Below are 25,023 nucleotides of genomic sequence, written 5' to 3' on the forward strand. Positions count from 1 at the left end.
AGGGTCGGGCTGATCACCCTGTTTCATAATCCCATTTCCCGCGTTGAGATGCCCCCAACTTGAATTGATTATTGATTTTTGTTTGAAGGAGGGAGAAGATCTTTGAAGTTTTCTAATATTGGACGGTCACTCTTAGGGCTCTGTGCACCATTAGGGTTTCTTGATAAGTCCAGTTGTTTGGTACTACATGTACTTCGAGGTTGAAAATGAGATACAATGTTTTTGTTTTGTTTTTATTTTTATTTTGTGTATTTTAGAAATTTTTATAAGTGTGTGGACTATGACTGTGTTGAATAGGGCCTAGGGACAGTGATTTTACGTTTTACCTGTAAATAAAACGGAAAATCTGTTTGGTTCTTATACTTTTCATGTAAAAATTCATGGAATTCACCTTTCCAAGACAATTCAGGTTTCTGCTGTGTACATTTTCAATGACAAAATGGAATTTCCATTTTTAGATCAAGTTGAAATGGAAAATATTCCACGGTTACTCACGTTACATTGGGAGACACCTTGACTCATACTTGGAGCTGTAACTCCATTATTATCGATAGGAACTAAACATCTCTTTATCACAACATAGTAGGCAGTCTAACTATCCTTTGTATAAAAACAAAACTTGAGAAATTTCATTATGCTCCTGGCAAATCTTTGAAATGTGTTGGTTACTCATGTTACATGATTTGGACATGCATAAAATGAAAAGTGTCCTCATGCAAGGCTTTTATGAAAGTTGATTATATCCATTTCAAAGAAGTATATTAGGGAGACAAATTTGTATATAATTAAAAAAATAAAGAACACATGGTTTTTACAAGGGGTGCAGATAAAGTGGTTACTCACGTTACGATTCAGATGGGCTATATGTACAAAGACACATTGAGCTCATGTCCACCAACCTATGGAATTGCCCAATTGCATATTTTTAGAAACAGAAAAGACCACTACGTATGTAATTTCATTCATTCAAAAAAATTGAAGCATTGCTCATAAAAAAAGAAAGAAGTGAACTGTGTTACCCCAACGCAATAGATATGAAAAAAATCATTTTGATAATAGACAACAAAATAGTAAAAATCACAAGATAAAGGACACTAAAGCATTATACACTATATTAATTGAATTTATAGCTATTGTTAATGTTTGCATTTGGAGGACCATTTTTGTCTCGCCTGCATAGCAGAGCGAGACTATAGGCGCCGCTTTTCTGACGGCGGCGGTGGCGGCGTCAACATCAAATCTTAACCTAAGGTTAAGTTTTTGAAATGACATCATAACTTAGAAAGTCTATGGACCTAGTTCATGAAACATGGACATAAGGTTAATCAAGTATTACTGAACATCCTGCCTGAGTTTCAGGTCACATGACCAAGGTCAAAGGTCATTTAGGGTCAATGAACTTTGACCATGTTGGGAGAATTATTTTCAAAATCTTAACCGAAGGTTAAGTTTTAGAAATGACATCATAAAAAGTATATGGACCTAGTTCATGAAACTTGGGCATAAGGTTAATCAAGTATAAGTGAACATTCTGCTTGAGTTTCAGGTCACGTGATCAATGTCAAAGGTCATTTAGGGTCAATGAACTTTGGTCAAGTTGGGGGTATTTGTTGAATTACTATCATAACGATTTGAAAATTTATGGATCTAGTTCATGAAACTTGGACATAAGGTTAATCAAGTATTAGTGAACATCCTTCCTGAGTTTCAGGTCACATGACCAAGGTCAAAGGTCATTTAGGGTCAATGAACTTTGGCCAAGTTGGGGGTATTTGTTGAATTACCATCATAACTTTGAAAATTTATAGATCTAGTTCATGAAACTTGGACATAATAGTAATTAAGTATTACTGAAGGCGTTCCACTTGTTGTTTCTAAGGATTAAATGGAGATGGAGAGCATGCCATGTAGAACTTTCTGATCATAACTCCACGGTGTGTAGATATTGTCCATGTTTTTTTTTATATATAGGGTCTATGCTAGTAGTGTTTGATATATTTGAGTTCTATGCTTAAAGGTCAAGTCCACCTCATAAAAATGTTGATTTGAATCAATAAGCCAGTTCACGCTTAGCTCATGATAAACTTTTCTCAAATGACCTTTGTGATTTTTCATTAGGATAAGCACTATCATTTTCAAATGTAGATGTTGTGTAAGCTTTACGGTAGAGTATTCAAATTCTAAGAACAAAAGGCATTGTATAGACCAGATGACTAGAATAGTACATCAGGGATAAAGTTTGGAAATCTGTTTTATTGTCTGCCTTTGGCACATTTGACTATTGTTTAGGCTACTGTCAAATACCAGTGATTATAAAGGCTCTATTTATTACCGTACTCTTCAGCTTGGATGTGATAAAATGAAAATTTTGAAAGAAATACATGAATAATCATCAAATCACAAATGCCTATGTCAGTGAATTTGAAAGCCACCTTCATGGTTTATCTCAAATGACCTTTTTCTGCTTGTGCGCAGTTTACAATCGTGAACAGGCTTATAGAGAAAAATCAGACAAGCATAATGCTCAAAATTTCATCAAAATTGGATGTAAAATAAGAAAGTTATGACATTTCAAAGTTTCGCTCATTTTTCACAAAATAGTTATATGCTTAATTTAGTCACATGCAAATGAGAGAATCGATGATGTCCCTCGCTCACTATTTCTTTTGTTTTTTATTGTTCGAATTATACATTATTTCAATTTTTGCAGATTTGACAACAAGGACCAACTTGACTGAACCATAAAATGTTAAGCAATGGTAATTCAACATGTTCAGGGAGAAATCAAACTTTGTTTCACAGGACAATGAGGGGGAAATTAGAATAGTTCAAATTTCATTTAATAAAATACAAAAGAAATAGTGAGTGAGTGATGTCATCAGTTCCCTCATTTGCATATCGACCGGGATGTGCATATAACTGTTACCGGGTATGTGAAATTAAGCGAAACTTCAAAGTGTCATAACTTTCTTATTTTACATCCGATTTTGATGAAAATTTCAGTGTTATGCATGTTGGATTTTTCTCTTTTTATTCAAACCAAAGTTTTGTTGGGGTGGACTTGTCCTTTAAGTTTGACTCTGATTGAATCAATATTAAATCAAATTTCTAGGAGGTAAGATGAAATTTTCTAATTTTATATCCAGATGTAGTACTGGTGAACATGTCTGTCATTGCCATGCCTTATATGCATCTTGGCAGTACAGTCGGCCCTATACCGTAATTATAAAGCAATAAATACTTTCTTCATACCTGATGAAGTAAACACATGTCTTTATTTGGTATACCAGACTTCACCCAATAGTTCAGGTAATCTACCTTGGGAAAAAATAATTAGATTATCTTTTTTTTTTCATTTTCCTTGATGATTTATACATGTATCAGTTTCTTCCACTTGCATTTGAAACTAAGATTCTCAATCTACATGTACATACTACCGGTATTGGTTATGTACAGTGCAAAGGATACTCTTAATCAGATATTTTTGGGCACATGACTGATACAGTACTTGGATAAATTGTATCTGGCTCAAATCCAAGTTCATTATACATAATGATAATGTACATTTTTATAAAATACTAATAATTTAGACTTCACTTTATATATATAAAGGTATTTATTCAAATGGGAAGCTGGTAAATATTAAGACATGGTCACATGACAACTTTGACACAGTATTACCATGGATATACATGTACAAGCACTTTTTCCATCATATGTGACTCGTCACACCGAAATGAGAGACAAGTCGGAATTTTTCAAATCCAATTTTTTTAGTGATGATTATTCCCCGTTTCTTTACCTTTAATTTGATGTATCACTCGACCCTTAAGAGTAAATATTAGTGGAGATATTAGCCTTAGAATGCAGGAAGAATTGGGCTCTTGGAAATCAAAATCAAGAGAAAAACGCTTTTGAAGTTTGACTTCCGTTTTCACTCCATACCAGGAAAAAGTCTACTTTGTCACCGCTATGCTAACCGAAATGCCCTAGCAACCGCTTGCCAAAATAGTGAAACGATTGACCAATGAGGAGGCTTCAACCGTGCCGCTGCGCTGAGAACAGTAGTCAAATAGGGCACGTGCGATCGCGGCAAGCAAGACAACGGCAATTTTACATTTTGTTTTAATATCCGTGATTATACCAAGGAGGTTGTAGAAAGTTCTTGATTATACAAGTAATTGATATCTTTATCAAAGAAATGAAAATGTCATGTATGCTCTACCTAATTGTTGTAAGAAAAGGTCGGATATAAAACCATGGGGGGGGGGGGATTCCAATGGTTTCGTTGTGTCAACGTGTTATTTGAATGACAATCGCGTAAAGCGAGTCACTATGACTGCAATCACCGCATGGTCCAATTAAATTAAATATTCTTGTAAAATAGTTAATGTCTTTGTTTTCTATAAATATGAACCTGTTATAATGGAGATACATGTAGGCCATCATTTTTTAATTTTTCCCTTACAAATTTACGTTTTATGAATGCTTATATTATTGAGACAGTGGGAATAATTTACTCGATCTTGTCTCTTATAGATCAAACGTGTTATCAGGTATATCATGTGTTTGCTCTACTCTGTTGTATGATATCAAAGCATATACTGTTATATAAAAAAAATCAAGCTCATGTTATTAAATGTTTCGTCATGTTCATTATGCGCCTCTAAAAATCCCTGCCTTTGCCTCATTATTTCAGGAACACGCATTCTTGGTACACCGTTGTTGGGTCTTCCAAATCAACTTGCGAAAAATCTTCATTACTTGATAACAAAATATAGTTAAACTGTAGGGTATAAAATATTTTCATTTTTAATACATGGTGTTATCATATTTAAAACAATAATAAGCATCATTTTATTCCATATTTACTGTAATTTTTCCTCCCTTGAAATGTCATCACCAAACCAACACTATGGAGGCATAAGCTTTCTTCTGATACCTTACAAAGCTCCCAAAGCTTAGGATACTGTTTGTTGAAAAAAGAGGTTCAATTAAAGGGAATGAGACATCAAAGTATCCCTGTTAGACCCTGGACAATGGGGTAATCTCTCCCATTAAAATCCCCCATGAGTGGGCCCTTTTTATAACAAAGGAGTATCAACATCCTGCTTTGGGGGGGATGAAAGGGAAAATCACAGGGATTTTTTCTTCTTTCTTTTGTTGCAGTGTTTGAATAAAGAGAACTTAATTGATCTGTAATATTTCAATAATAGTTTACTGTAATGTGTATCACCCATGCATAACAAATAATGTAACGCAACTGTTGCATAAGCGGATCTAGGGGGACCGATGCCCCCCCCCCATTGGTGGCGAAAATAAGGGGAAAAGAGGGAAAGAAAGAAAAAGGGGATAAGTACATAGGAGGGAAAAGGAAGAGGAAATACACACTGTAAGAGGAGGAAAACGAGTGAATAAAATAAGGTCGGGGGAGATATTTCAGTTCGGACATCGGGCTTTCATTTTTTGTTTTGATATACAAATTGACTTTTTAAAATGCTTTGTAAAATGTCCGTTTTATACCGTGTGAATATCCAAAAAAAGATTAAAGCAGGTGAAGAACGAAAAACAGACATTAGAAAGAGTAACGAAAGGCAGAAGAAAAAAGGAGGAAAGTGAAAAGAAGAGGAATAAGACGGAGATGGTAAGCAAAGGGAAAGCCAAGACAAATGGCTCGAAACGGGCAAAAAGGATAAACGGGGAAGAAATAAAAAACATAAAGAGGAACAAAAGGCAAAAGAAAATAAGAAAAGGAAAAAGAAGAGAATAAGACGGAGGGATAAGAAAGGGAAAGGGAGAAGGAAAGAAGGACGAAACCACGGGGGGGGGGGGGAGATCGAAGTGGGCAAAGAATGAAAAACAGAGAAATGTAAAGAGGAACGAAAGAAAGAACCAAAACAGGGATGATAAAGAAGGGGAAACAAATAAATAATTTTAAAGAGAGAGGGAGAAAACACCGAAGGAGAAGACAGAACGAAAGGGGAGAGGAAAAGAAAGAACATAATAAATAAGAGATAAATGATGTAAAGAAGGATGGAGAGAAGAAAGGTAGACAAAAGATAGGGGATATAATAAAGTGTAAACAATCATAATGCACTTTTTAAGTGAAACCTGATTGTACGTGACAATAGATTTTGAAAGTAAGTTTAGTGCAATTCACGTATATTGTTTATTCAGGGGACGCGGAATTGTTTTGAAAGTGAGGGGGCTGAGCCAAAAATGGGGGTGGGGGGCTGACCATGCAAAAAATCTTAACAAGTTGGTAATTGTTACGTTACAAACAAAAAAGTGAGGGGGCTGAAGCCCCCGCAGCAGCCCCCTTCCCCTGTTTTCGCGGCCCCTGTAAATGACTAATTATGAAATAACGTTGTACGACCTGTATACTCCAGTTCTCCGAAAATATAAACATTTATTACTTTAAGAAACTGGTCGGTACGGGCCATTTTTCATTGGCGTACATTTGTGAATAATATGCTTCTCTTTTTGTTTATACATTTCTTTCACTATATCTATCGTTCCTTCAAACTGCATGAGGAAAATGAGGAAAATTAAGGTTTTAATTATAAATTGTTTGAAATAATTAAGATCATATTGAAGGCCACACAAGGTAAATAATAGCAATCATTTTTTAATCCTTTTTTAAAAATAATACTTTAGATCAACTCACATTCATAAAAAGTCAATACTTTTAAGGATTTGAACAATTAGTTTCTTTGGAAAAAGCTATCTAATAAATTTCTTAATGAAAACATCTTGATCATAGGCCTATGATGAGAGAATCTGAAACACATGTTTTTGTTATTTTCAATGAAAATTACCCGGGGAAAATAATCCTTACAAACACACCGTGCTTCGAAAACTCTGCGTTCTTGGCTTTTATTTCGCGATTATAGTTTGGCTAAATACTCTAGATAAGGTATTATTCCATCTCCTGGTCCCGTTTGTAAACTTTTGTCAAAAAGCATGCTTTTCAGAATACCTATTGAGCGCGATGTTTTTTTCTAAAACTGTATCCTGGACTTATCGATCGATCGAGCGAGCGCCTGGCCGCTGTTCATTTCAACATGTTCATGAATAGCCAATCAACAATGGCTTACGTTGCTAGGGGCGGAGCGTAGTATGGAGCGAAATTCGATCAAGTCGAGCATGCGGAGTGTCAGAAAAAGTTGCAACTGACCGAAAAAAACACTCGCGGAAAAATGGCTTTTTTATCATTTTCCTGTTATCAATTTCACTCATCTTTTTAACAGAGTAAACATAAAACATTGAGAAGTCAGAAAATGAAAAAAATATATGTCATAAAAAATTTGACCATTTTATTAGTTTGTCCATTTTCTAAGTGATTCAATCTGCGACTTGTCTCTCATTTCGGTATGATCTGTCACATATTACAATACAACTATTTATAGTTTTAGACTGATGCTCGTCAATGAGTTTTTTCCAAAATGTCCATTCATATCTATACATGATGTAGGTGTGTGCAGTTTCTGCCTGGAAATACAGTCAATATTTGAGGTGGTTACACACTGGTACAGGCCTATAAGTTTAACTGGTACGTGTAATTTCCTTTATATGCCTTATCGCTTTCTGTTCTCAAATACCTGATATCATGCATTCATTCTTTGTTGAATTCAGAAAAGGTAAGATATGATCATGGTTATTATTCCCAATTAAGCCTGATCAGAAAAGTAGTATTATATCAGGGCTTGGTGCGTTTGAACGCTGTTATTATTATCATTCACAAGAATACAAAAACAACAACAAGAAAGCAGATATGCATCAATTGACTAATCCTTTCTGTAAACCCCTGTTTGTCAAATGAATCAGTCCATCTCATCACATGATATTGGCATGGTGTGTTGATGTGGGAGAGGGGCCTAGTCTCATAGTTAAACCCAAATTGAAAAGTATTTTGTACATGTGACATTGGGCTAGCTGTATTTTTTTTTGCAACATGTACGATTTAATAGCACATGCAAACACCTTTCTAAAAATGATGTACATGTACCTGTTATGTTATTTTTACAATCGATAAATTATACAAATTTGATGCAACATTGGTTTGTTTGAAAAAGAGAAGGCTTTGACAGAGACTAGGTATGTGTGTGTAAGATCAGCTGATTGTGTGGTGTCATACTAGTATGTATGCATTGAACTTGTTGGGCATTACAGCTTGGCTGTGTGTAATGAGCAGGAACGATACAACTTGTTTTGTACTAACTCGATTAACCAATGCTATCTATCTTGCAGAACTTAGTCCTTTGATAAATTTGCTGTTTTACAAATATTATATTCGAAGTAGAATCTGCCTGGATGTGAAAGTGGAACATATTCTTTGAACATGGTTCTGCCTCTTGGTCTTCTAGAGTTAGAAAGCTAGATCTAACAGTTAGATGAGTTTGGAATTGGTTTGAAGCTGGGCTGTTCGTGCTCTTGCAGTTGCACTTGATGTTGAAATACATATAGGGCCTAGATCTGATCGGATTTGTGAGAAATACATAGCATACCTCTACAGCTTACAAGGAGATCCAGTGTAAATTCAGATCTATAGCTCTCGGCCTTGATCAATATTTTTGTCGGGAAGTCAACTCGAGGTACGTTACGTCAATGCATCCAAACCTTAACTAAATGCCAACTGTGGCTTTCGTTTCGGCCTCAAACAGTTCAAGAATACTGTCCAGGTATTCTCTGATCATGCTGATTGGGAAATTTATTTACCCTGATCTACTATGATCAGAAAATACCAGGTATTTTTGACAGTGTGAAAGCAAATCAGAGTTATGAAGATCTACCCAAATATCAGATGCTTTAATTGGACAAAAACAAAAATGCAGTTTTTAAAATCATATTATGTCAAACATGTCCCAAGGCAAGCATTTTTTAAGAACAGGAAAACTTGACAATTGTAAAATTATTATTTTGTACTGAAATATGCTCTTCAGTCTTCACTGCTTATTCTGTTGTTGTTAATTGTGGTTTTTTAGCGTTAATGCAGCAGAAATATTTATGCCATGTACATGTACGTTTAAATCTATAGCATTTTATTTGGTGTTTTGGATTTCTTCATACACATAGTAAAAACATAACATTTTATCAGAGGACACTACAGGTACATGGCATCATTGAATACCGGTACCCTTCCACTTTGAATGAAAGTATCATCTTGGCAGCCCAGCTAGGGTACATTGAGCAGTACCAAGTATCCTGCAATAGGCTACCTACATGTAGAAGGGGTCATGACTGTGACCTGATTGTGAGTCCTCTACTTCCGGACAAAAAGAAAATAAGATAAATTGCATGCTATGGAAAGAATGATGAGGGAAATTACAATTACAAAAATGATAATATAAATCAAGAAGTATTGCAGTTAATTCTCAATACTCCCTTGCTGACATGTATCCCTACTGTATGGTAGGGGGTCCTAAAGCTACGCACCACTCATCGCGCATACAGTTTTTATGGAAAATGCGCACTCTGTGTGTGGAACTGTGACTGCAGAGTGACGAAGGATTCCTATTCAATTTTTTCTACAGAGGCTGCAGTAAATCTCTAAATGCAGAGAAACCAACAACTGTTTGGAATTTTGGAGTTATATTCGCTTAAATTTCATTTTATCCTATAATAATATGAATATATTTTAGAAATTGAGGCACAGGAAATACTATTTTTTTGCATGATACATCGAGTGCGTAGCTGTAGGACCCCTTCTACATCGGGTGGCGAAATCAAGAGGTGTTCGGAAAACACGGCGGGATTTTCGTATTAGTGAGTTTTGCGATATTTTCTTCTTGGTTATTGATCTTTAGAATGTTTGCCACAAATTAGTGAAAGATATTTGTTGAAATATTAAAATTGGGATAGTTTTTATCGTTTGAAAACAAAGTGCGTAGCTTTAGGTCCCCCCATCATACATGAAAATGTCCATGAAAAAATGTGAAAACAGTGGCATGAATTTCATAATTTCATATTTTGCAGGTTTACATGTAACTATGAAAATTCATCATATCACATTTTGGTTTGTAAAAGCAATCTAGATTATTATAAAGTTGTTTTGTTTGATTCCTTTTTGAAAAAGTTGATTTTAATTTGTGTGAAGAGTAGGTCATCAGGAAAACACCTCTATAAAAAGTCTGGGTCCTGTATTAAACATAGAGGTTAGTAATTAATCGTACGCTTGATTTTCACGATTGATTGTACATTGTAGTCAATTGAATTAATCATAGAAAAATGTTCTACGATCATTGCTACGCTTTGTGTAACGGGGCCCCTGGTCACATGACTCATGAAATAATGAGTATACATACATGTATGTAAATACCGGTAGGTGTACATGATGTACAAAGTTTACAGGTATAGAATCCATCAGATTACAATTAAATTTACATGCATGTAGTCCAAGATTGTGACATTGCTTCCATCCTTGACATGTACACAGCTCTTTGCGCCATTGAATGTAGACCAACTTTATGTTACCTGAATTCAATAATTAGTGGCCTTGGCATTATTGACAAGTGGCATTCCATAGTAGTGCCATCTCCTTTGGAATGGTTGACATGTATACATAATGCATGGAGTTGGAACCCATCCAGAAGTTTAGAAAAAATGTCAAGCGGGTTGGGCATGTGATGTAGATAATAACACAGGGAATTCAAATACGTGGGCGGGTTTGTGTACATGGGAAGGCTATTGGACGGATGCCAAAGAGATAGGAAGATAGTGGTGAAGAGAGAGAGAAAGAGAGGGAGGGAGATAGAAAAAGCTTTTAAAAAACGCAAAGTGGTGCACTGAAGCAAACCGGAGGCTTGAGTTGCTCAGCACATCACTTCATTACGCTATAAATGTACATGTATAGAAGAGCAAGGTTATAAGGTTTGTTGTCATATTGCGTAGTATTCAGTGCTCCGGTGCATGACTTTATTCATTCATTCATTTTGATAGTATCCAGAAGGACCCATTAGTGTAGAGTGTACTTGTATGATCCATTGGGTAAGCTTTCAGAGTATTTTGCCTTATTTGACAGATTATCTTCGCTTCATTCGAGCATGTATTTTATTTGCATATTGTTTGTTATGATGAGGCAAATGCGAGCAAAGAAAAAAAACAAATAGAAAATGCTCATGTGCAGGAAAGTTCTGCTTAATTTTATTTTTATGGAGTGGTATTTGTTTGAAATTACTGTATGAAGTATGTTGTAAATATATAAAGGATGAAAGTCAGTATAGTAGCCAGTGTCTCATTTCAAGGTAGATGTATACCTAGGCTATAGATAAAATAATTTTGATTTCTCATAATGATAATTCTGTTTTGTCACTCATCTACAGTATAAAGGCCTACATGTAAGCCATTTTATTTTCTATCAATTTCAAGTTGTAATAATTGTTGGGGAAAAAAAATTAATTATTTCATTCTCTTTATTGTTTGTTTCTCTTGTTCTTCCCTCCCTCTCTGCCTATTCACAATTCCTGCTGTATTCATCAGTCACCAGAGGACTCCTCTGTTCAGGACATATCATTTGAATACATTTAACTTTGTGCAGGGAATAATTCTCCTGGTGCCGCATCGCAATTTGCTCCACATTTTTGAAAGACTGCTACCAGTATGCATAGTCTTTTGTATAGCATATTTTTACTTAGGAATGTACATTACTTAGTTGAGAGCTTTTTCCTTATGACCAAAAATGCTATTCAAATTTGTAAAGCAGAATTACTCCTTGTCGTGAAAAATATTTCTTTAACATTGCCTAAGGAAATTTGGACTTTTAGCCGTCCTATCCTGGCCTGACAACTAGACCTATGTTAATAAGGACATTTATCATGCAAAAATTATTTGCTGGATTATTAACGAGGTGAAACTTTATAGAAATCCATTTCAAGAGAGTCAAGACACTAAGTCTTAAGGATAATAATTTTCTGTGATTCATTGTCACATGCGTGGTCACATGTATGATCACTGTATACTGGTACAGATGTGATTGATTGCAACACAGGATGTTACATGTAGATGCTACTGTATAATATACACTGTAAATCTGTAACCAAAACAACTCCCGTGCATTTCCTTCCTTCTTATCCTATATGTAAGCAGCTGATCTTTCATTGGTTGGTGTTTGTGCAAACTTTTTGTAGATATGTTAGAATATTATAAGGAGGGGATTCCCCACAGAAACTTGTATTAGGAGAGATTTACAACGAAGTCACAAGATAATTCCAAGAATCGAATTACCAATGTCGGATTAGCATCAAGTACGTTCAACACTAAACAGTTCAGGAATATTGTTGCTGACTTCTCTCTAACATGCTTCAGGAATCAAGTTCCTTCTTCAATTCTGATCAATTCTGTATTCCATTTCCCTTTTTTGCCAGATTATTCTTAATGTGCCATTGACAACTAGTAGGATGAGAGGACTGTAGCCAGCTGCAAATCGGCCAGCATGAATTACGTGGGTCGCCTGATATCGGGGGTGAAAACCTTCTACAGCGAGATCAACCCCGCTACGCTGACTGGTGCCATCGATGTCATCGTGGTGAAGCAACCCGATGGCTCCCTTGTCTGTTCTCCATTCCACGTCCGCTTCGGCAAGATGGGCGTCCTTCGGAGCAGAGAGAAAATCGTAAGTATTTTCAACTAATGAGCACAGAATATGGGATATGTAGTCTATGATGACTTTTATAGGTTTAAAGTCTGAAATTAAATTGACTTAACTTATTGTTATTTATGTTATTTAAATAACATGGCTCAAATTATGAAGTCAAAGGGGCAAGGCCATTTTAAGTCCATTAAAAAAGTTATCAATATTAAAGGACAAGTCCACCCTAATAAAAAGTTAATTTGAATAAAAAGAGAAATCCCAACAAACATAACACTGAAAATGTCATCAAAATCGGATGTAAAATTAGAAAGAACTTTATGACATTTTAAAGTTTTGCTTGATTTCACAAAATAGTTATGCACATCCTGTTCAGTATGTAAATGAGGAGCCTGATGACATCATCCACTCTTATATGAAATTTGAAATGTTCTAATTTTCTCCTCATTGTCAAGTGAAGCAATGATTGATTCCTCCCTGAACATGTGGAATTAACATTGGTTAATACTATATGAAGCAGTCAAGTTGGCCATTATTGTCAAATCTGTAAAAAAAATGAAATAAAAAAAGGTTAGTGAGGGACATCATTGACTGTCTCGTTTGCATGTCACTGAGTTGTGCATATTAAACTGTTTTGTGAAAAATAACCAAAACTTTACAATGTCATAACTTTCTTATTTTACAACCAATTTTGATCGAATTTTCAGCGTTATGCTAATTTGATTTTTCGCTATATTTATTCAAATTAACATTATTCTGGGGTGGACTTGACCTTTAAGTACTTTCCAATGGGACACATACACTGGATGGCTATAAGTCACCAATTCCACTGGCAAAAAGGGCATGCTAGTGTGGTCTTACAGTCTGCAAATATTGGAAGGGCATCAATTCCATATATCTGATGGTTTTGAAGGCCATTATCTTGGATGGCATTTGGATTAATTTGAGCACTGATGTAAGGTGTGGGAACTGATTTAAGAGACTTTAATAGAGGGAGTATGAAAAACAGGTAATTTTTGCATTGAGGTTGGAGTATGGAAAACTGGTAATTTTTGCATTAAAAAATAATCAGGAACTCATGATAACCGACCCCCCCCAAAAAAAAAGATACCACATGTACATTTGGTAGGATTCTGATATGATGATTCAGTCCACTCATGTGTCTCGTTGCTGTCTTCAACTATTGTGATTTTTTTTTGTTTATAGTTGCTAGATCTACTTTATAGAAACAAATTAACAGGTTATCAATAACAAGTATGTTTTACTGCACAAAACCTCGTACAGCGGCTATTTTTGCTTATTTATTTTTGTTCTAAAATCAGATAGCAGATTAGCAAAATCCACACCAATATAGTAACGTCAGCATCTCCTTATCTCAACATTGGCCCCGACAATTTATCAACAAAATCCACAAACATAGATAGAAGGATGCTTTGTGTTTCAGTGATATATGTATTTTTTGTACGAGAAACCAAACTGGCAACGTGACTGTCAATTGAAGTAAAGTTTGTGAGACCATAGTACAAGTAGGGATTCAGGGAAATGATTCAAATCATAAATTTTGATTATGGTAGCCATTTGGATTGATAAAGAAAAGATTTGAAATTAAATTTACACTCCAATGTATTAAGGTTTGTTAAGTTCATTTTGTGTAACAAATTTTAGTGCTGCAATCATATAATAATGCAAAGCACATTGTGGTACAATACCAAGAAATTATTTAAAAAATTTGTATTTTCTATCTGTAACATGATTATTACAATACATCACAGTATATAATCTTTAAGCATTTATTATACGTGTAGTGTGCCCTACATCATACATGTATATATTAATAGGTAACCAAGAAATTAGTAGCTGAACTAGTCTCAGATAATCTGATGAATATTACGTGTATGTTTTGTTATTGTCTGCAATTTGCAATGTAAATTTAACTTTTTAAAGCATTCTGCTCTCTGGAAATTGAAAGTTTGCGGTTATCATGAGGAGATGGAGTTTCTAAATGTAATTATAGACACATTAAATTCAAGCGTTATCTGGTAATTACATGAGAATGAAATCAATTAGGAGAGATAGGATGTGGCATCTCCTTCTAATGGGGATGAAGTCAGGAAGTAAATAACCCAATACAAGGATTTAATAGATTATTTTAATATCCACACACAACATGCAATTCAGCACTTCATGAATTGGTAAATTTGGTAGATGTGTTAAAGTGTAATGTGCATGCAGAAAAGTAATCTGTATGCAGTCCTTGTACATTGTACACAGAGGATGACTTTGCAAACTAATATGAATGACCCACTAGCAACTACTTTGTGCAAGAAGTGAAAATCAAATTGATATTACGCCCTTGCTGACCTGCCAACCAGTACGTTTTAGCCGTATTTAGTACGTTTTTGCAACCAAAATACAGCAGTACATTTATTCTTTAAAAAATATGTTTTTTGTATTAATAAAAAAAAAATATATATATATATATTTTTATTGTTTTTTATTTTTTACAAAATCGTAATTTATTGAGAAAAAGCATCTCTATATGTCTCTATTTCGTAAAACGTACACAAATATGGTTATTGGATCAATGTAATTTCAGGTAACTTGTTTTTTTTCAATCATTTTGTAAAAACCAGGGTGAGATATACACAAGTTTCAATGGTTTTTTTTTTTCATCTGCAAGAGCAGTGCGCATTTTAGCTTGCATGCAGCTTGAGCGCCGTGATGGGCGAGTGTGCCAAGCTTTTTATTATGAAATACACTTTTTTGGGGAAAAATACAAAATATTTATCTCACACGGTAAAAATACTGATTTTTTGTCAAAAGTCTGATTTGGGGGGATAAGAATACTGAAAATGCAAAATACAACTTGGCAGCTCTGCCCTTGTGACTCTTGCAGGACGGGTAATCTTAATATTCCCTCATTACATAAAAATATGTACACACATTTATGCACCTTACACTTGCACGTGACAAGGTCAGTTTACTGCAAATGTTGCTCATTCATTGGAAGATTAAAAATGAACGTGCAAATATCATTGATTGCATGATATGCTGAACAAAATAGAAAATCCTAAAATTGTTAGCAATTTTCTGCAGAATTATTGTATGACAGCCTTGTGTCATTCTTCAATCAATCTCTTTTATTCATTTTGTTTAACTCAACTTTACAGGTTGATATTCAAATCAACGGGGAGCCTGTGGATCTTTACATGAAGCTCGGAGAAAGTGGTGAAGCTTTCTTTGTGGAAGAAATGGAGGAAGAGGTATGTCTCCATTATATTTTCCTTGAATAAATTGTAGTAAATGGTGAAAATGGAGGCAAAAGAAGTAAAAGGTTTTATAAAAGTAGTTGCCGATGTACTTTGTCCTTAGATGGACAGCTTGATGTTCTACTGTAGATTATTATGAATTGGTCATTGCAGATTTTTCTTGAATTTATGAAACCGATGAAGTCATCATCATTGATGTAGCCTTGCTGAAGCGATTGAGGTGAAGTAGAGCAAGGATATCAGGCTTTGCAGTTTAGGTCACTTAAACCACATAGCAATTGGTAATTTCTAAACTAGTTTTGTTTTGTCACATGACAACACGTACTCACACCGCAGACAGAGGAAATGGCATAAATGCTTGCAGTGGTGCAGAGTATTGAACAACTTTAATCTTTTCATAAAAGTTGCAAAATGGATGTTATTTCCTTGTTGCCAATGACTATCCATCTACTGATAAAGTCTGATAATGAAGCGAAAGCACTTGAGATGGATAGAGGTTGAAACATTAGGTTTCTTGTTCTCACTATTAAGATCCTTTGAAATAAAGTATTATCCTTTTTCAAAGGTCAATGATGATATAGTGTTTTGATTATTTTTTTCTTTAAATGATGGACATTTATTTATAGGGGAAATATTCTTAATAACTATTTTTCTTGTATTCATCCTGCAGGACACTGTCCCTGAGCACCTTGCAACCTCCCCTATCCCCTCCTCAGAGAACCTCTTTGAAGAGGGTATGAAAGAGCTTCACATCCAGAGACCATCCCGCCACTCACGCTCCGAGACAGAGAGCAGTCGTGATTCAGAGCCGACCATTAAGACCATGAGCTCAGCCAGTCTGCGGGGAAGCAGTTCCCAGCCTCTTGGTAAAGAGGTGGACATGCACTCAGTGGGAGAAAAACTTGCTGATATCAGCCTCGAAGCCTCAGGGCCAGGTATAAAAGCCAAAGAGAAGAAGCTGACAAAGACAAAGAACTCCTTGAAGACCCTTCAGGATGTGGAAGCAGGTTCGAGCCAGGAGGAGGACGTGTCGTCCAAAGTTGAACAAAGACTCGGTGCAGGGTCAAGCCCTCACACGACGGAGAGCATTGCAATAGAAACTGAATCCAAAGCGAACAACTCAAGGAGCAGGATTCGTGCCAAAAGGCGGCGGAGGAAAAGCGGGAAGGGCGGCAAGAGCGAGAAGACTCCGCCGCAAAACAGTAACGTCAGGAGAGTAGCTACAATGTCAGAATCCAGCACGTCATCTTCGCAGCATTCCGATGAAGAGTTGGAAGGCATCTTTCCCATCGATGACGTCGAGGGCGATGAAAAAGACGACCATCAGGTAGATCGTCCAGTCAGCTTGGTGGCCGATGAATTTGTGTCTCGCGAGGATTGGAACAATCTCACTACCCCAACACAAAGACCTTTCCATGTCTTCTCTGACGGAGACTACACACCAATCGTCAGGTTTGTGGTTTTAATAGTATTATTTTGAATTCACTTCCTTTGATAAGGAAATGTAATACAAAGCAATTCTATGCAAGTACATGATGGCAAGTGATAAACTATGTAAGTTATGATGACGAGCTCAAATGCCCTTCAAGTTTGGCGTTTTCGGTATTTCTATTTTTTCTACTGTAACTGCCTGTCTCAGTATTATTGAATCTCTTTGTGTAATACGTTATGAAGCCTTTTTGATTTTCCAATTCTTTCTGTCTACAATAACCAAAAGTTCCTGGATGTAGCTCATGCTGTGTACTGGTGTGACCCAGTAACTTCTGGTAGCTTGAAGGTAAGAATAGTATACAACGAGAGGGATAGCGCAAGTAGCGGGTGTTACAATGTTCCTCCTTGAAATGTATTTAAGAAGAGATTTAGAATGGGTATGAAAGTGGATGCGACTAGACTAGCTGTAACTACAGTACAAGCATACGGGAAGTTGGATCATACATCACTGAACAAGAAAGTAGATATTCTTGTTCAGTGCACAAAGTAAATGGCAAATTTACGCCATGCACTACATGCAATAACTTATGGTTATTGCCGATAGCACGAATTGACATTTTTTTACCGTTCCCTGTGTCACACAGCCCCCAGGCCACCCGTCCATCCACACCAAAGAGCGACACAGAAGCCGATCATCTACGGCAGTCAAACCTGAGGCAAGCCAACAAGGCAGCCGGAGTGGACAAGTTTGAGTGGAACTGGGGAGAACTGCCAGAGGTAAATAAACACCCTCGCTAGCCCCCACCCTCACATTCTCTGTCTCTCACCCATCTATGATCTGAATTTTAACTGCTCTACTTTAAATAACATGAATAAATTGTAAAAGTCGGCTCTGAAATAGTGCACTTTATCAGGGAAGCACTCCATGAAGCAAATAATAAATGATTTTCAGTTTCACTGACTATTTTTCCTTGAGCCAATCGTATGCAAGGATTTCAGTAGCTTGTGACAAATAGTCAGTGAAAGTTACTATGTGTTTTATGACATGTTTTTTTTTTAGAAGTAGCATCTTCAGAAGTAGCGTTGTTGATGGGAAATTATGGTAATAGGTTATGAACATGGGGAAAGTGATGCATGGGTAATACTTTTTTATTCCCTGTGAAATGCCCCCTTGCCCTAATCCTCCCCCGGATACTCTTTGACAAGGCTCGAATAGGGCAGTGTATGATAGAGTTGGACAAATCTAAACTAAAGGCTTAAAGGCATTGTGTAATTTCTACCATTAAAAAAAAAAAAAATCATATTTGTGGATGTGACTGTTAAAAAAGAGATATGTTAGGAGTGGAGTTAGAAATTCATACAATAATCGCTCTTGACATTTGTTGTCATAAAATCCTCATTTCATGCTTCTAATACCCATCAGGCTTCAATACATTTTGCACAATGGCAGTGACTTAATGATAGAATTGTGAGCAGTCATGGGACTGTTGGTTTCATGAAAGCTTTTAGCACTGACAAGTTGTCACTATCTGACAGTTACCATAGCAACAGTCTTACACCTGTTTCTCAGCCAATCAAAACCAAGGAAAGTATTTAGATCTGAGGACTTGTCAGGTAATAAAAGTTGATGAAACCCTTTCTAGAACTTGAGTTTTTCCCTGACTGACATAAATTCTATTGAATAGTTATTGGGGTTAATTTATTAATTTTTTATGAACTTTAATAATGTGGAAAGAGAAAAATAAAACACAGATGAAGAAAAAAATATACTGGATGATACAAATGCATTTTAATCTAGAATGCCTTGGGAGTATTTCATGGGTAAAAAATAGTCCCAGTGACTTTCACTGACAATTGTTATTTTATAAGCTACTTAAATCCCTGTAGCTCATTTGTTGAGAACTCATTACTTGGTGAAAATCACCCATCATGTAAAAAATTAATTTTTCATTTTCGGGAGGCTATTTTTTTACAACCAGTATAATTCCTTAATATTGTAAAGTATTAGGTATGTTCTATGGATACAGGGGAGTGGAAGGTTGATTTGTTCAAATGCCTAACAGTCGCCACCATTTATGCATGACATTCTTTCTCTCACTCATACTGCCTAACCATCATATATACTCATTTCAACCTGATCATGTGTGTAATATCCTATAGCGAACGGTCTCTCAGCCCACCATTAGTATTCAGATATCTGCGGTGGAATCCATCTCTAAGGTACATCATTCATTCAGCCTCGGTGGTTTGCTTGCTTGCTACGTTCCTGCTTGCTGCTTGTGGAGTTTATCTTGCTTTGTGTTTATTACTTTACATTGATGGAAATTTAGTTATGTAGAAAATCTGTTTAAACTTCATTATACATGTATCTGATTATGAGAAGTTTAATTTGTCATAAAGATACATGTACTTATTGTAAAATGAGAGGAGATAGAGAAAGGAAGGAAGAAAGAAGGAAGAAAAGAAAGAAACAAGAAAGGAATGAAGGTAGGAGTAAACAAAGAAGAATCAAAGAATTCTAAAACAAATGAAGGAAGGAAAAGAAGGAGAAGATGGTAAGATACATCCTAACATAATTGATTTATTTTTATGGCCCATAAAAGACTACTTTTAGACTACGGGACATGTTTTTTTCATTGTGAGTTATATTTTTATTGCTTTCAGAAATCAAGATCTTTGTTTCAGTCTCAAGTCAGCCTGCATTTTCCTTCCTTTCTCTTTCCCTTTTGTGTTGTTATCATACATTTTGTTTTGCTTTTGCCAGCAATGGTTGCATGCATGAGCGTTATGTGGTTATCATCTTTACTTTGAAATGTTTGTTATTTCCGTTAGACTTGTTGACATGATGCTTGCTGTATTGAAGTTTCTTTCTTTGAAAACGTTCTTTTATTAAATAATCTGGTTTTGATTAAAGTCTTGACAATGAGTTGCCCATTCCATGTCCATCTGTATGCTACAACCCTGTAAATGTGCATTGATTAGAAAGTGTTGCACAGTCATGCATATTGCATAATTCCTTCATATTCAGTTGCAAAAGGTACTTTCGTAGTTTAGATGTTGCCTTGTTACTTTTATTTAACCAGTGGTAGTTTATGGTATTTATTTTAAATATCAGAAAAAAACATGAATTATCTTGATCAATTCTTTTCAAAGTTTTGATTCGTTGGTCAGTGAATGTCAGAGTATTCCACAATTTTTCATTGTTCTTTTCTTTTTGACAGCAAAAAGATTTTTCATTGCCCATCTGATTATTAAGCAGTAGCCTTGCATGTTATGTTCATTGTATCTGTAGAGGATCACATTGAAGTATAAACAACATAAGGATATTATATAGTGTGCCATTGAATAGGCTACTATATATTGGGCGCCTTCATAAATGCTATTATTTTTAATTTTATGATTATATACACAAACACTATGGGGACTAACATTGAAAATGCCAGGCTAGTGACATCATTATACTTTTGGTGGATACCTGCTACGTCAGTCTGTTAAATTCTTTAATACGATACCTTCTCCCTCTTGTCTGTGTAGCAACCATCGGATAACAAGAGCACCCAGCCCTCCACCACCCCCTCCTCCACCTCTCAGGGCAAGGGGGAGGAGAAGAAAGCCTCCATCTGGAGCAAGATCTTCAGCAGCAAGAACGAGGATCCACGAGAGGGCGGAATGTATCTCCAGGATCTGGCCTCGGAAGAGGTCGACCCTGAGGTCTATGCACTCTACTTTCCAGAAAGGTACACCATAATTACCCCTCCTCCCACAACGAATGAATTTAATACCACCCTAGAATTGTTCTCTGAACGCATCAATTATTAAACTAGGGGAACATTTCAAGAAAGGACTCATCGCATGTTTTTTTCAGTCATTGTAAAAGTCAGATATCTGAGCTTCTCAGCCAATCAAAAATCAGAGAATGGTTTCAGAACCGACTACTTGCTGATGAAACACTTTCCAGATACATGTAAGATGTATTGCTAGTGATTCAGCCTTGAAGTATAAAGTAGCCATCTTAAAAAGTTAACAATGTTATGGAATAGGTGACTCTGCCCTAGTCTAATCTCTTGTGACCAGAGAAATCTCTTTGATGATATCAACAAATGTTTTGCATATTGTGGATTAAAGTTTATGCTTTGAGTCAGGCGATAATGTGACCTATGGAAGGTCAACTTTTGCAGGGTCTACTGTACCTGCAGTTGTACCTTTCTGTAAGCATCGACCCTAATGACTTTTGAATCTCTGACTTTCAGCTCCCAGGTCCCAGGAAACCGCATCAGGGCCATCCAGGAAGTCAAAGACGAGGACAAGTCGTCCGACCTTGGCAACTCACTACCTCAGTCGCCGAACACTGTCGGGGTTAGCGACTCGGAATCACACCACAGTACTACAGACTCTCATCACAGTGCATCGGACCTTCACCATGGCATGGAGTCCAGCCAAGGCTGCGCTGATACAATGTAAGTTCAACATTTATATCTTCTTGATTTAAATCATTAATGTAAAAAAAATGGTAAAATCAGGTTTTTCAAATTAAAAATGAAACCCAGGTATTTTCCCAGATTTTGACCGGGGAGCATTTCATGAAATCCTGATTTATCTAACAGTTACCATAGTAACAGTGCTTCCTAAAATCAAATTCAAGGAAAATTGGCAGATACAACAATTTGCTGGACACATTATGTTAATGAAACGATCTCCAGGAGTTGGTAAAGGATGCATTGATTGATACGATGTTAGTTCTACATTTCTAATATATTTTGATAAAATAAATTAGCCCAAATCTAGACTCCAGTTTAACTTAAATGGTCTAAAGCTATGGCTTAACTATGGAAAGCCAACCATGACACAAAAATCTATAAGCACATTTTAAATGTATCAGCTCTTTTGAAATCAAATCCATCAAAACTGTATGGAAATGACAAATAGAATTGTATTCGTCATCATTAAATGCATGGGCAAGAGAAATAGTAATCATGAGAAATATACAATATTAAAAATGGGACAATTTTAACTTCCCAATAGTTTTGCACAAAATTAGACCATGGTTTAAGTAAACCGGGACCTGAGAATATGGGCCTGTATGTTTAATAATTATAAATTCAGGATTTTTAAATGAAAAAAGTCCCCAGCAGGTTATTTTCCAGTTTTTTTATTAGATAATATATTTTATGCCGTAAAGCTGTTTTCCCCCTTCAAACTTGGTGATGTTGACATGAATTGCTTTATCAACTGATACTTGATGCAACATTGTATGTCTCAGTCTTTGGTTAATTTGTGTGTTTTATATTTTACAGGGAGTACCTTCGAGGGATGGAACTCTCGCTTTGTGGAGGACTCAAAGAAGATGAAGATACCATAGAATTGGGTAAGTGCTGTCAGATAGTTGTAAGAGAAGGGCTTCAGCAGATGAGGATGGGAGAGGCAAGCCATTGTGCCATTCGTGTACTAACCCTGTCTGAATGAAGGGGGGGGGGGTAGTCTGTAGTTGTCCTTCACAGCAGACAAGAATTGTAGGGGCAAGCCAGTCATGTGTTAATACCAAATCTGAATGAGGAAGGAGGGGGGGGGGGGGAGTAATCTGCAGTTGGTGTCCACAGGAGACTAACACAAATACAACTTATTGTTCCAACGGACCTTCTGTGTGCACATTACTGGCAGAGACTTGAGGCTGCATAGTGGGTTCCGTGACATTTGCTTCATCATGGCAAAGTAGAGGGGGAAAAGCTGCAAGTCCCCCTTCAACATTTCATAGGATATGGCCACAACAGTCAAAGTAACAGACACAGTGTGTCATGACAACGCTTCTAAGTTCTGCACTATTTCGTACCTCATGTAACTGATGCTGACATTGTATCACATCTCCCAAACCAACCTCAGTTCTTATTGTTTGTCCCCCTCAATTTTAACCTGTCTTTACAGATCATTTTAAGAAGCACCTGATAAGCTATGAGGAATTCATAAAGGAGCCAAACATGTTGGCCAATCCTAAGCTGGTGATCAGAATCAATAATAAGTTCTTTAACTGGCAGATGGCTGGACCTATTATAATCTCACAGCTTGCCTTCCAGAAACCTCTACCAGTCGTAAGTTCCTCCTTCAATTCAATTTCCATTTGACCAAATTAAGGTCTTCACCCACATGAACCAAGCATCATTCAGCACTTTAAATATAGCTCTAAAAACTTTGGAATGACATATCTAAGCGCTCTACAGATATATCATTTCTCCATTACCGGTTATCAGATTCTGGCTATATGTAAATGAATTTTATGTGCCAGTTTACCTGTTTCAAATGATAGAGTTTGCTTCATGGGAGGGAAGTTTGTTCCATTGTCCTTAGGGGGTGCTGGAGAAAATATTTATCCTTCTAATGGTTCGTGCATAAATGATTGTTAACCCTAAAATGGCCGGGGGGGGGTTGAATCAACCCCCCCCTCAACATTTTCTGCGATCATTCCGCCGCGCGAATTTTTTTGACCGCGCCACTCGCAGAGTTTATACTTTTAAGTCTTGCGCATCTTTTGAGACCAAATTTACGACGCCCGGGTACGCGGTTCCGAAATTACGCAACATTTTGTAAGTGCATGTCAGACCCAAAATTGTTCCAAAACGTGATTTTGTGTACAAAGTCAATGCAAATTGAGTTTTCTCATCTTATTCATAAAGATATGATTATTTTTACTTTAAACAGCTGAAAGCAATTGATTTTAGCATAATTATGCTTCAAAAAGGTTGTGCAATAAATCTGGTGAAAAAAACAAAGAAAAACAAAAGGTTGAAAAACAAAGAAATACATAAGAAATTCATAAAACAATAAAATACATAAGAAATTGATTTCCAAACCGAAGTTTTTTTCAATTGCCATTGTTAAGAATGCTACAAGGAATATTTTTACCAAAAATTAGCATTCTAGGAGCTTTATTTAGTGAATTAGAGCAAAAAGTATGATTTATGCATACATTAGCATAATTAATTCATATAAAATAAAATCTCATTATTTTAGAAAATTTTACCATACAGCCTTGTAGATTACATCGCACACTACCAGCGTGCAAATTTTTGCGGCGCTCGCTCGATCGGCGGCCGAGATCTCAGGGGGGGGTTGAATCAACCCCCCCCCGGCCACAGAACAGCCAAAAAAGCCCGGCCTAGTTAGGGTTAAAGGAGAATGAAACCCTTGAAACCAGCTGAATCCATATCTAAGAGAAAAATCAAAGAAACATAGTTGAAAGTTTGAGGAAGATTGAATGAATAATAAGAAAGTTATGAGCATTTGAATATTGAGATCACTAATGCCATGTAGATCCTCCCATTGGCAATGCGACCAAGATCTGTGATGTCACACACGTACAACTCCCTCATTACTTTAGTACTTATTTCACTTATATTCTCACTTTTATAAAGTCTATCACAAGGTGAGGTGTTCTCTTTATGAGAGGACAAGTACAGAGGTTTCACAACATTATATAATTGATGAATCGTTTGTCATATGATTAGAATGAGCAAAAAGAGATGTTTTGGGGTATATTTTCAGTGTCCAAAAGGGGAGAGTTGTTCATCTGTGACATCATAGATCTTGGTCACATTGCCAATGGGAGGATCTCCATAGCATTAGTGATCTCGACATTCAAATGCTCATAACTCTTCTATTGCTAGTCCTATTTTACTCAAACTTTTGTTGATCTTATTCTTTGATTTTTCTGCTTTCACAAAAGCTAACTTGCTCCAAGAGTTTCAT

General features: G+C 36.2%; 1 protein-coding gene across 3 annotated transcripts in view; it reads left to right on the plus strand.

Moving 5' to 3' along the window:
• The first annotated feature begins 8,109 nt into the window (after positions 1 to 8,109).
• Positions 8,110 to 25,023, plus strand: part of LOC129267496 (phosphatidate phosphatase LPIN2-like) — a 28,793-nt gene continuing 11,879 nt past the window's right edge. The window contains exons 1-9 of one of the 3 annotated variants that reach the window (XM_064103358.1): positions 8,110 to 8,594; positions 12,363 to 12,610; positions 15,757 to 15,849; positions 16,526 to 17,307; positions 17,931 to 18,063; positions 20,821 to 21,023; positions 21,537 to 21,743; positions 22,581 to 22,651; positions 23,206 to 23,369. In XM_064103358.1, the coding sequence (XP_063959428.1) occupies positions 12,431 to 12,610; positions 15,757 to 15,849; positions 16,526 to 17,307; positions 17,931 to 18,063; positions 20,821 to 21,023; positions 21,537 to 21,743; positions 22,581 to 22,651; positions 23,206 to 23,369 (1,833 nt within the window). In that variant the 5' untranslated portion in view covers positions 8,110 to 8,594; positions 12,363 to 12,430. Of the gene's footprint in view, positions 8,595 to 10,715; positions 10,987 to 12,362; positions 12,611 to 15,756; positions 15,850 to 16,525; positions 17,308 to 17,930; positions 18,064 to 20,820; positions 21,024 to 21,536; positions 21,744 to 22,580; positions 22,652 to 23,205; positions 23,370 to 25,023 lie in introns of those variants that run through there. The other 2 variants (XM_064103370.1, XM_064103366.1) reach the window with 2 other exon arrangements.

Source organism: Lytechinus pictus, chromosome 1 (genome assembly GCF_037042905.1).
Source record: "Lytechinus pictus isolate F3 Inbred chromosome 1, Lp3.0, whole genome shotgun sequence".
NCBI classification, from domain to species: domain Eukaryota; kingdom Metazoa; phylum Echinodermata; class Echinoidea; order Temnopleuroida; family Toxopneustidae; genus Lytechinus; species Lytechinus pictus.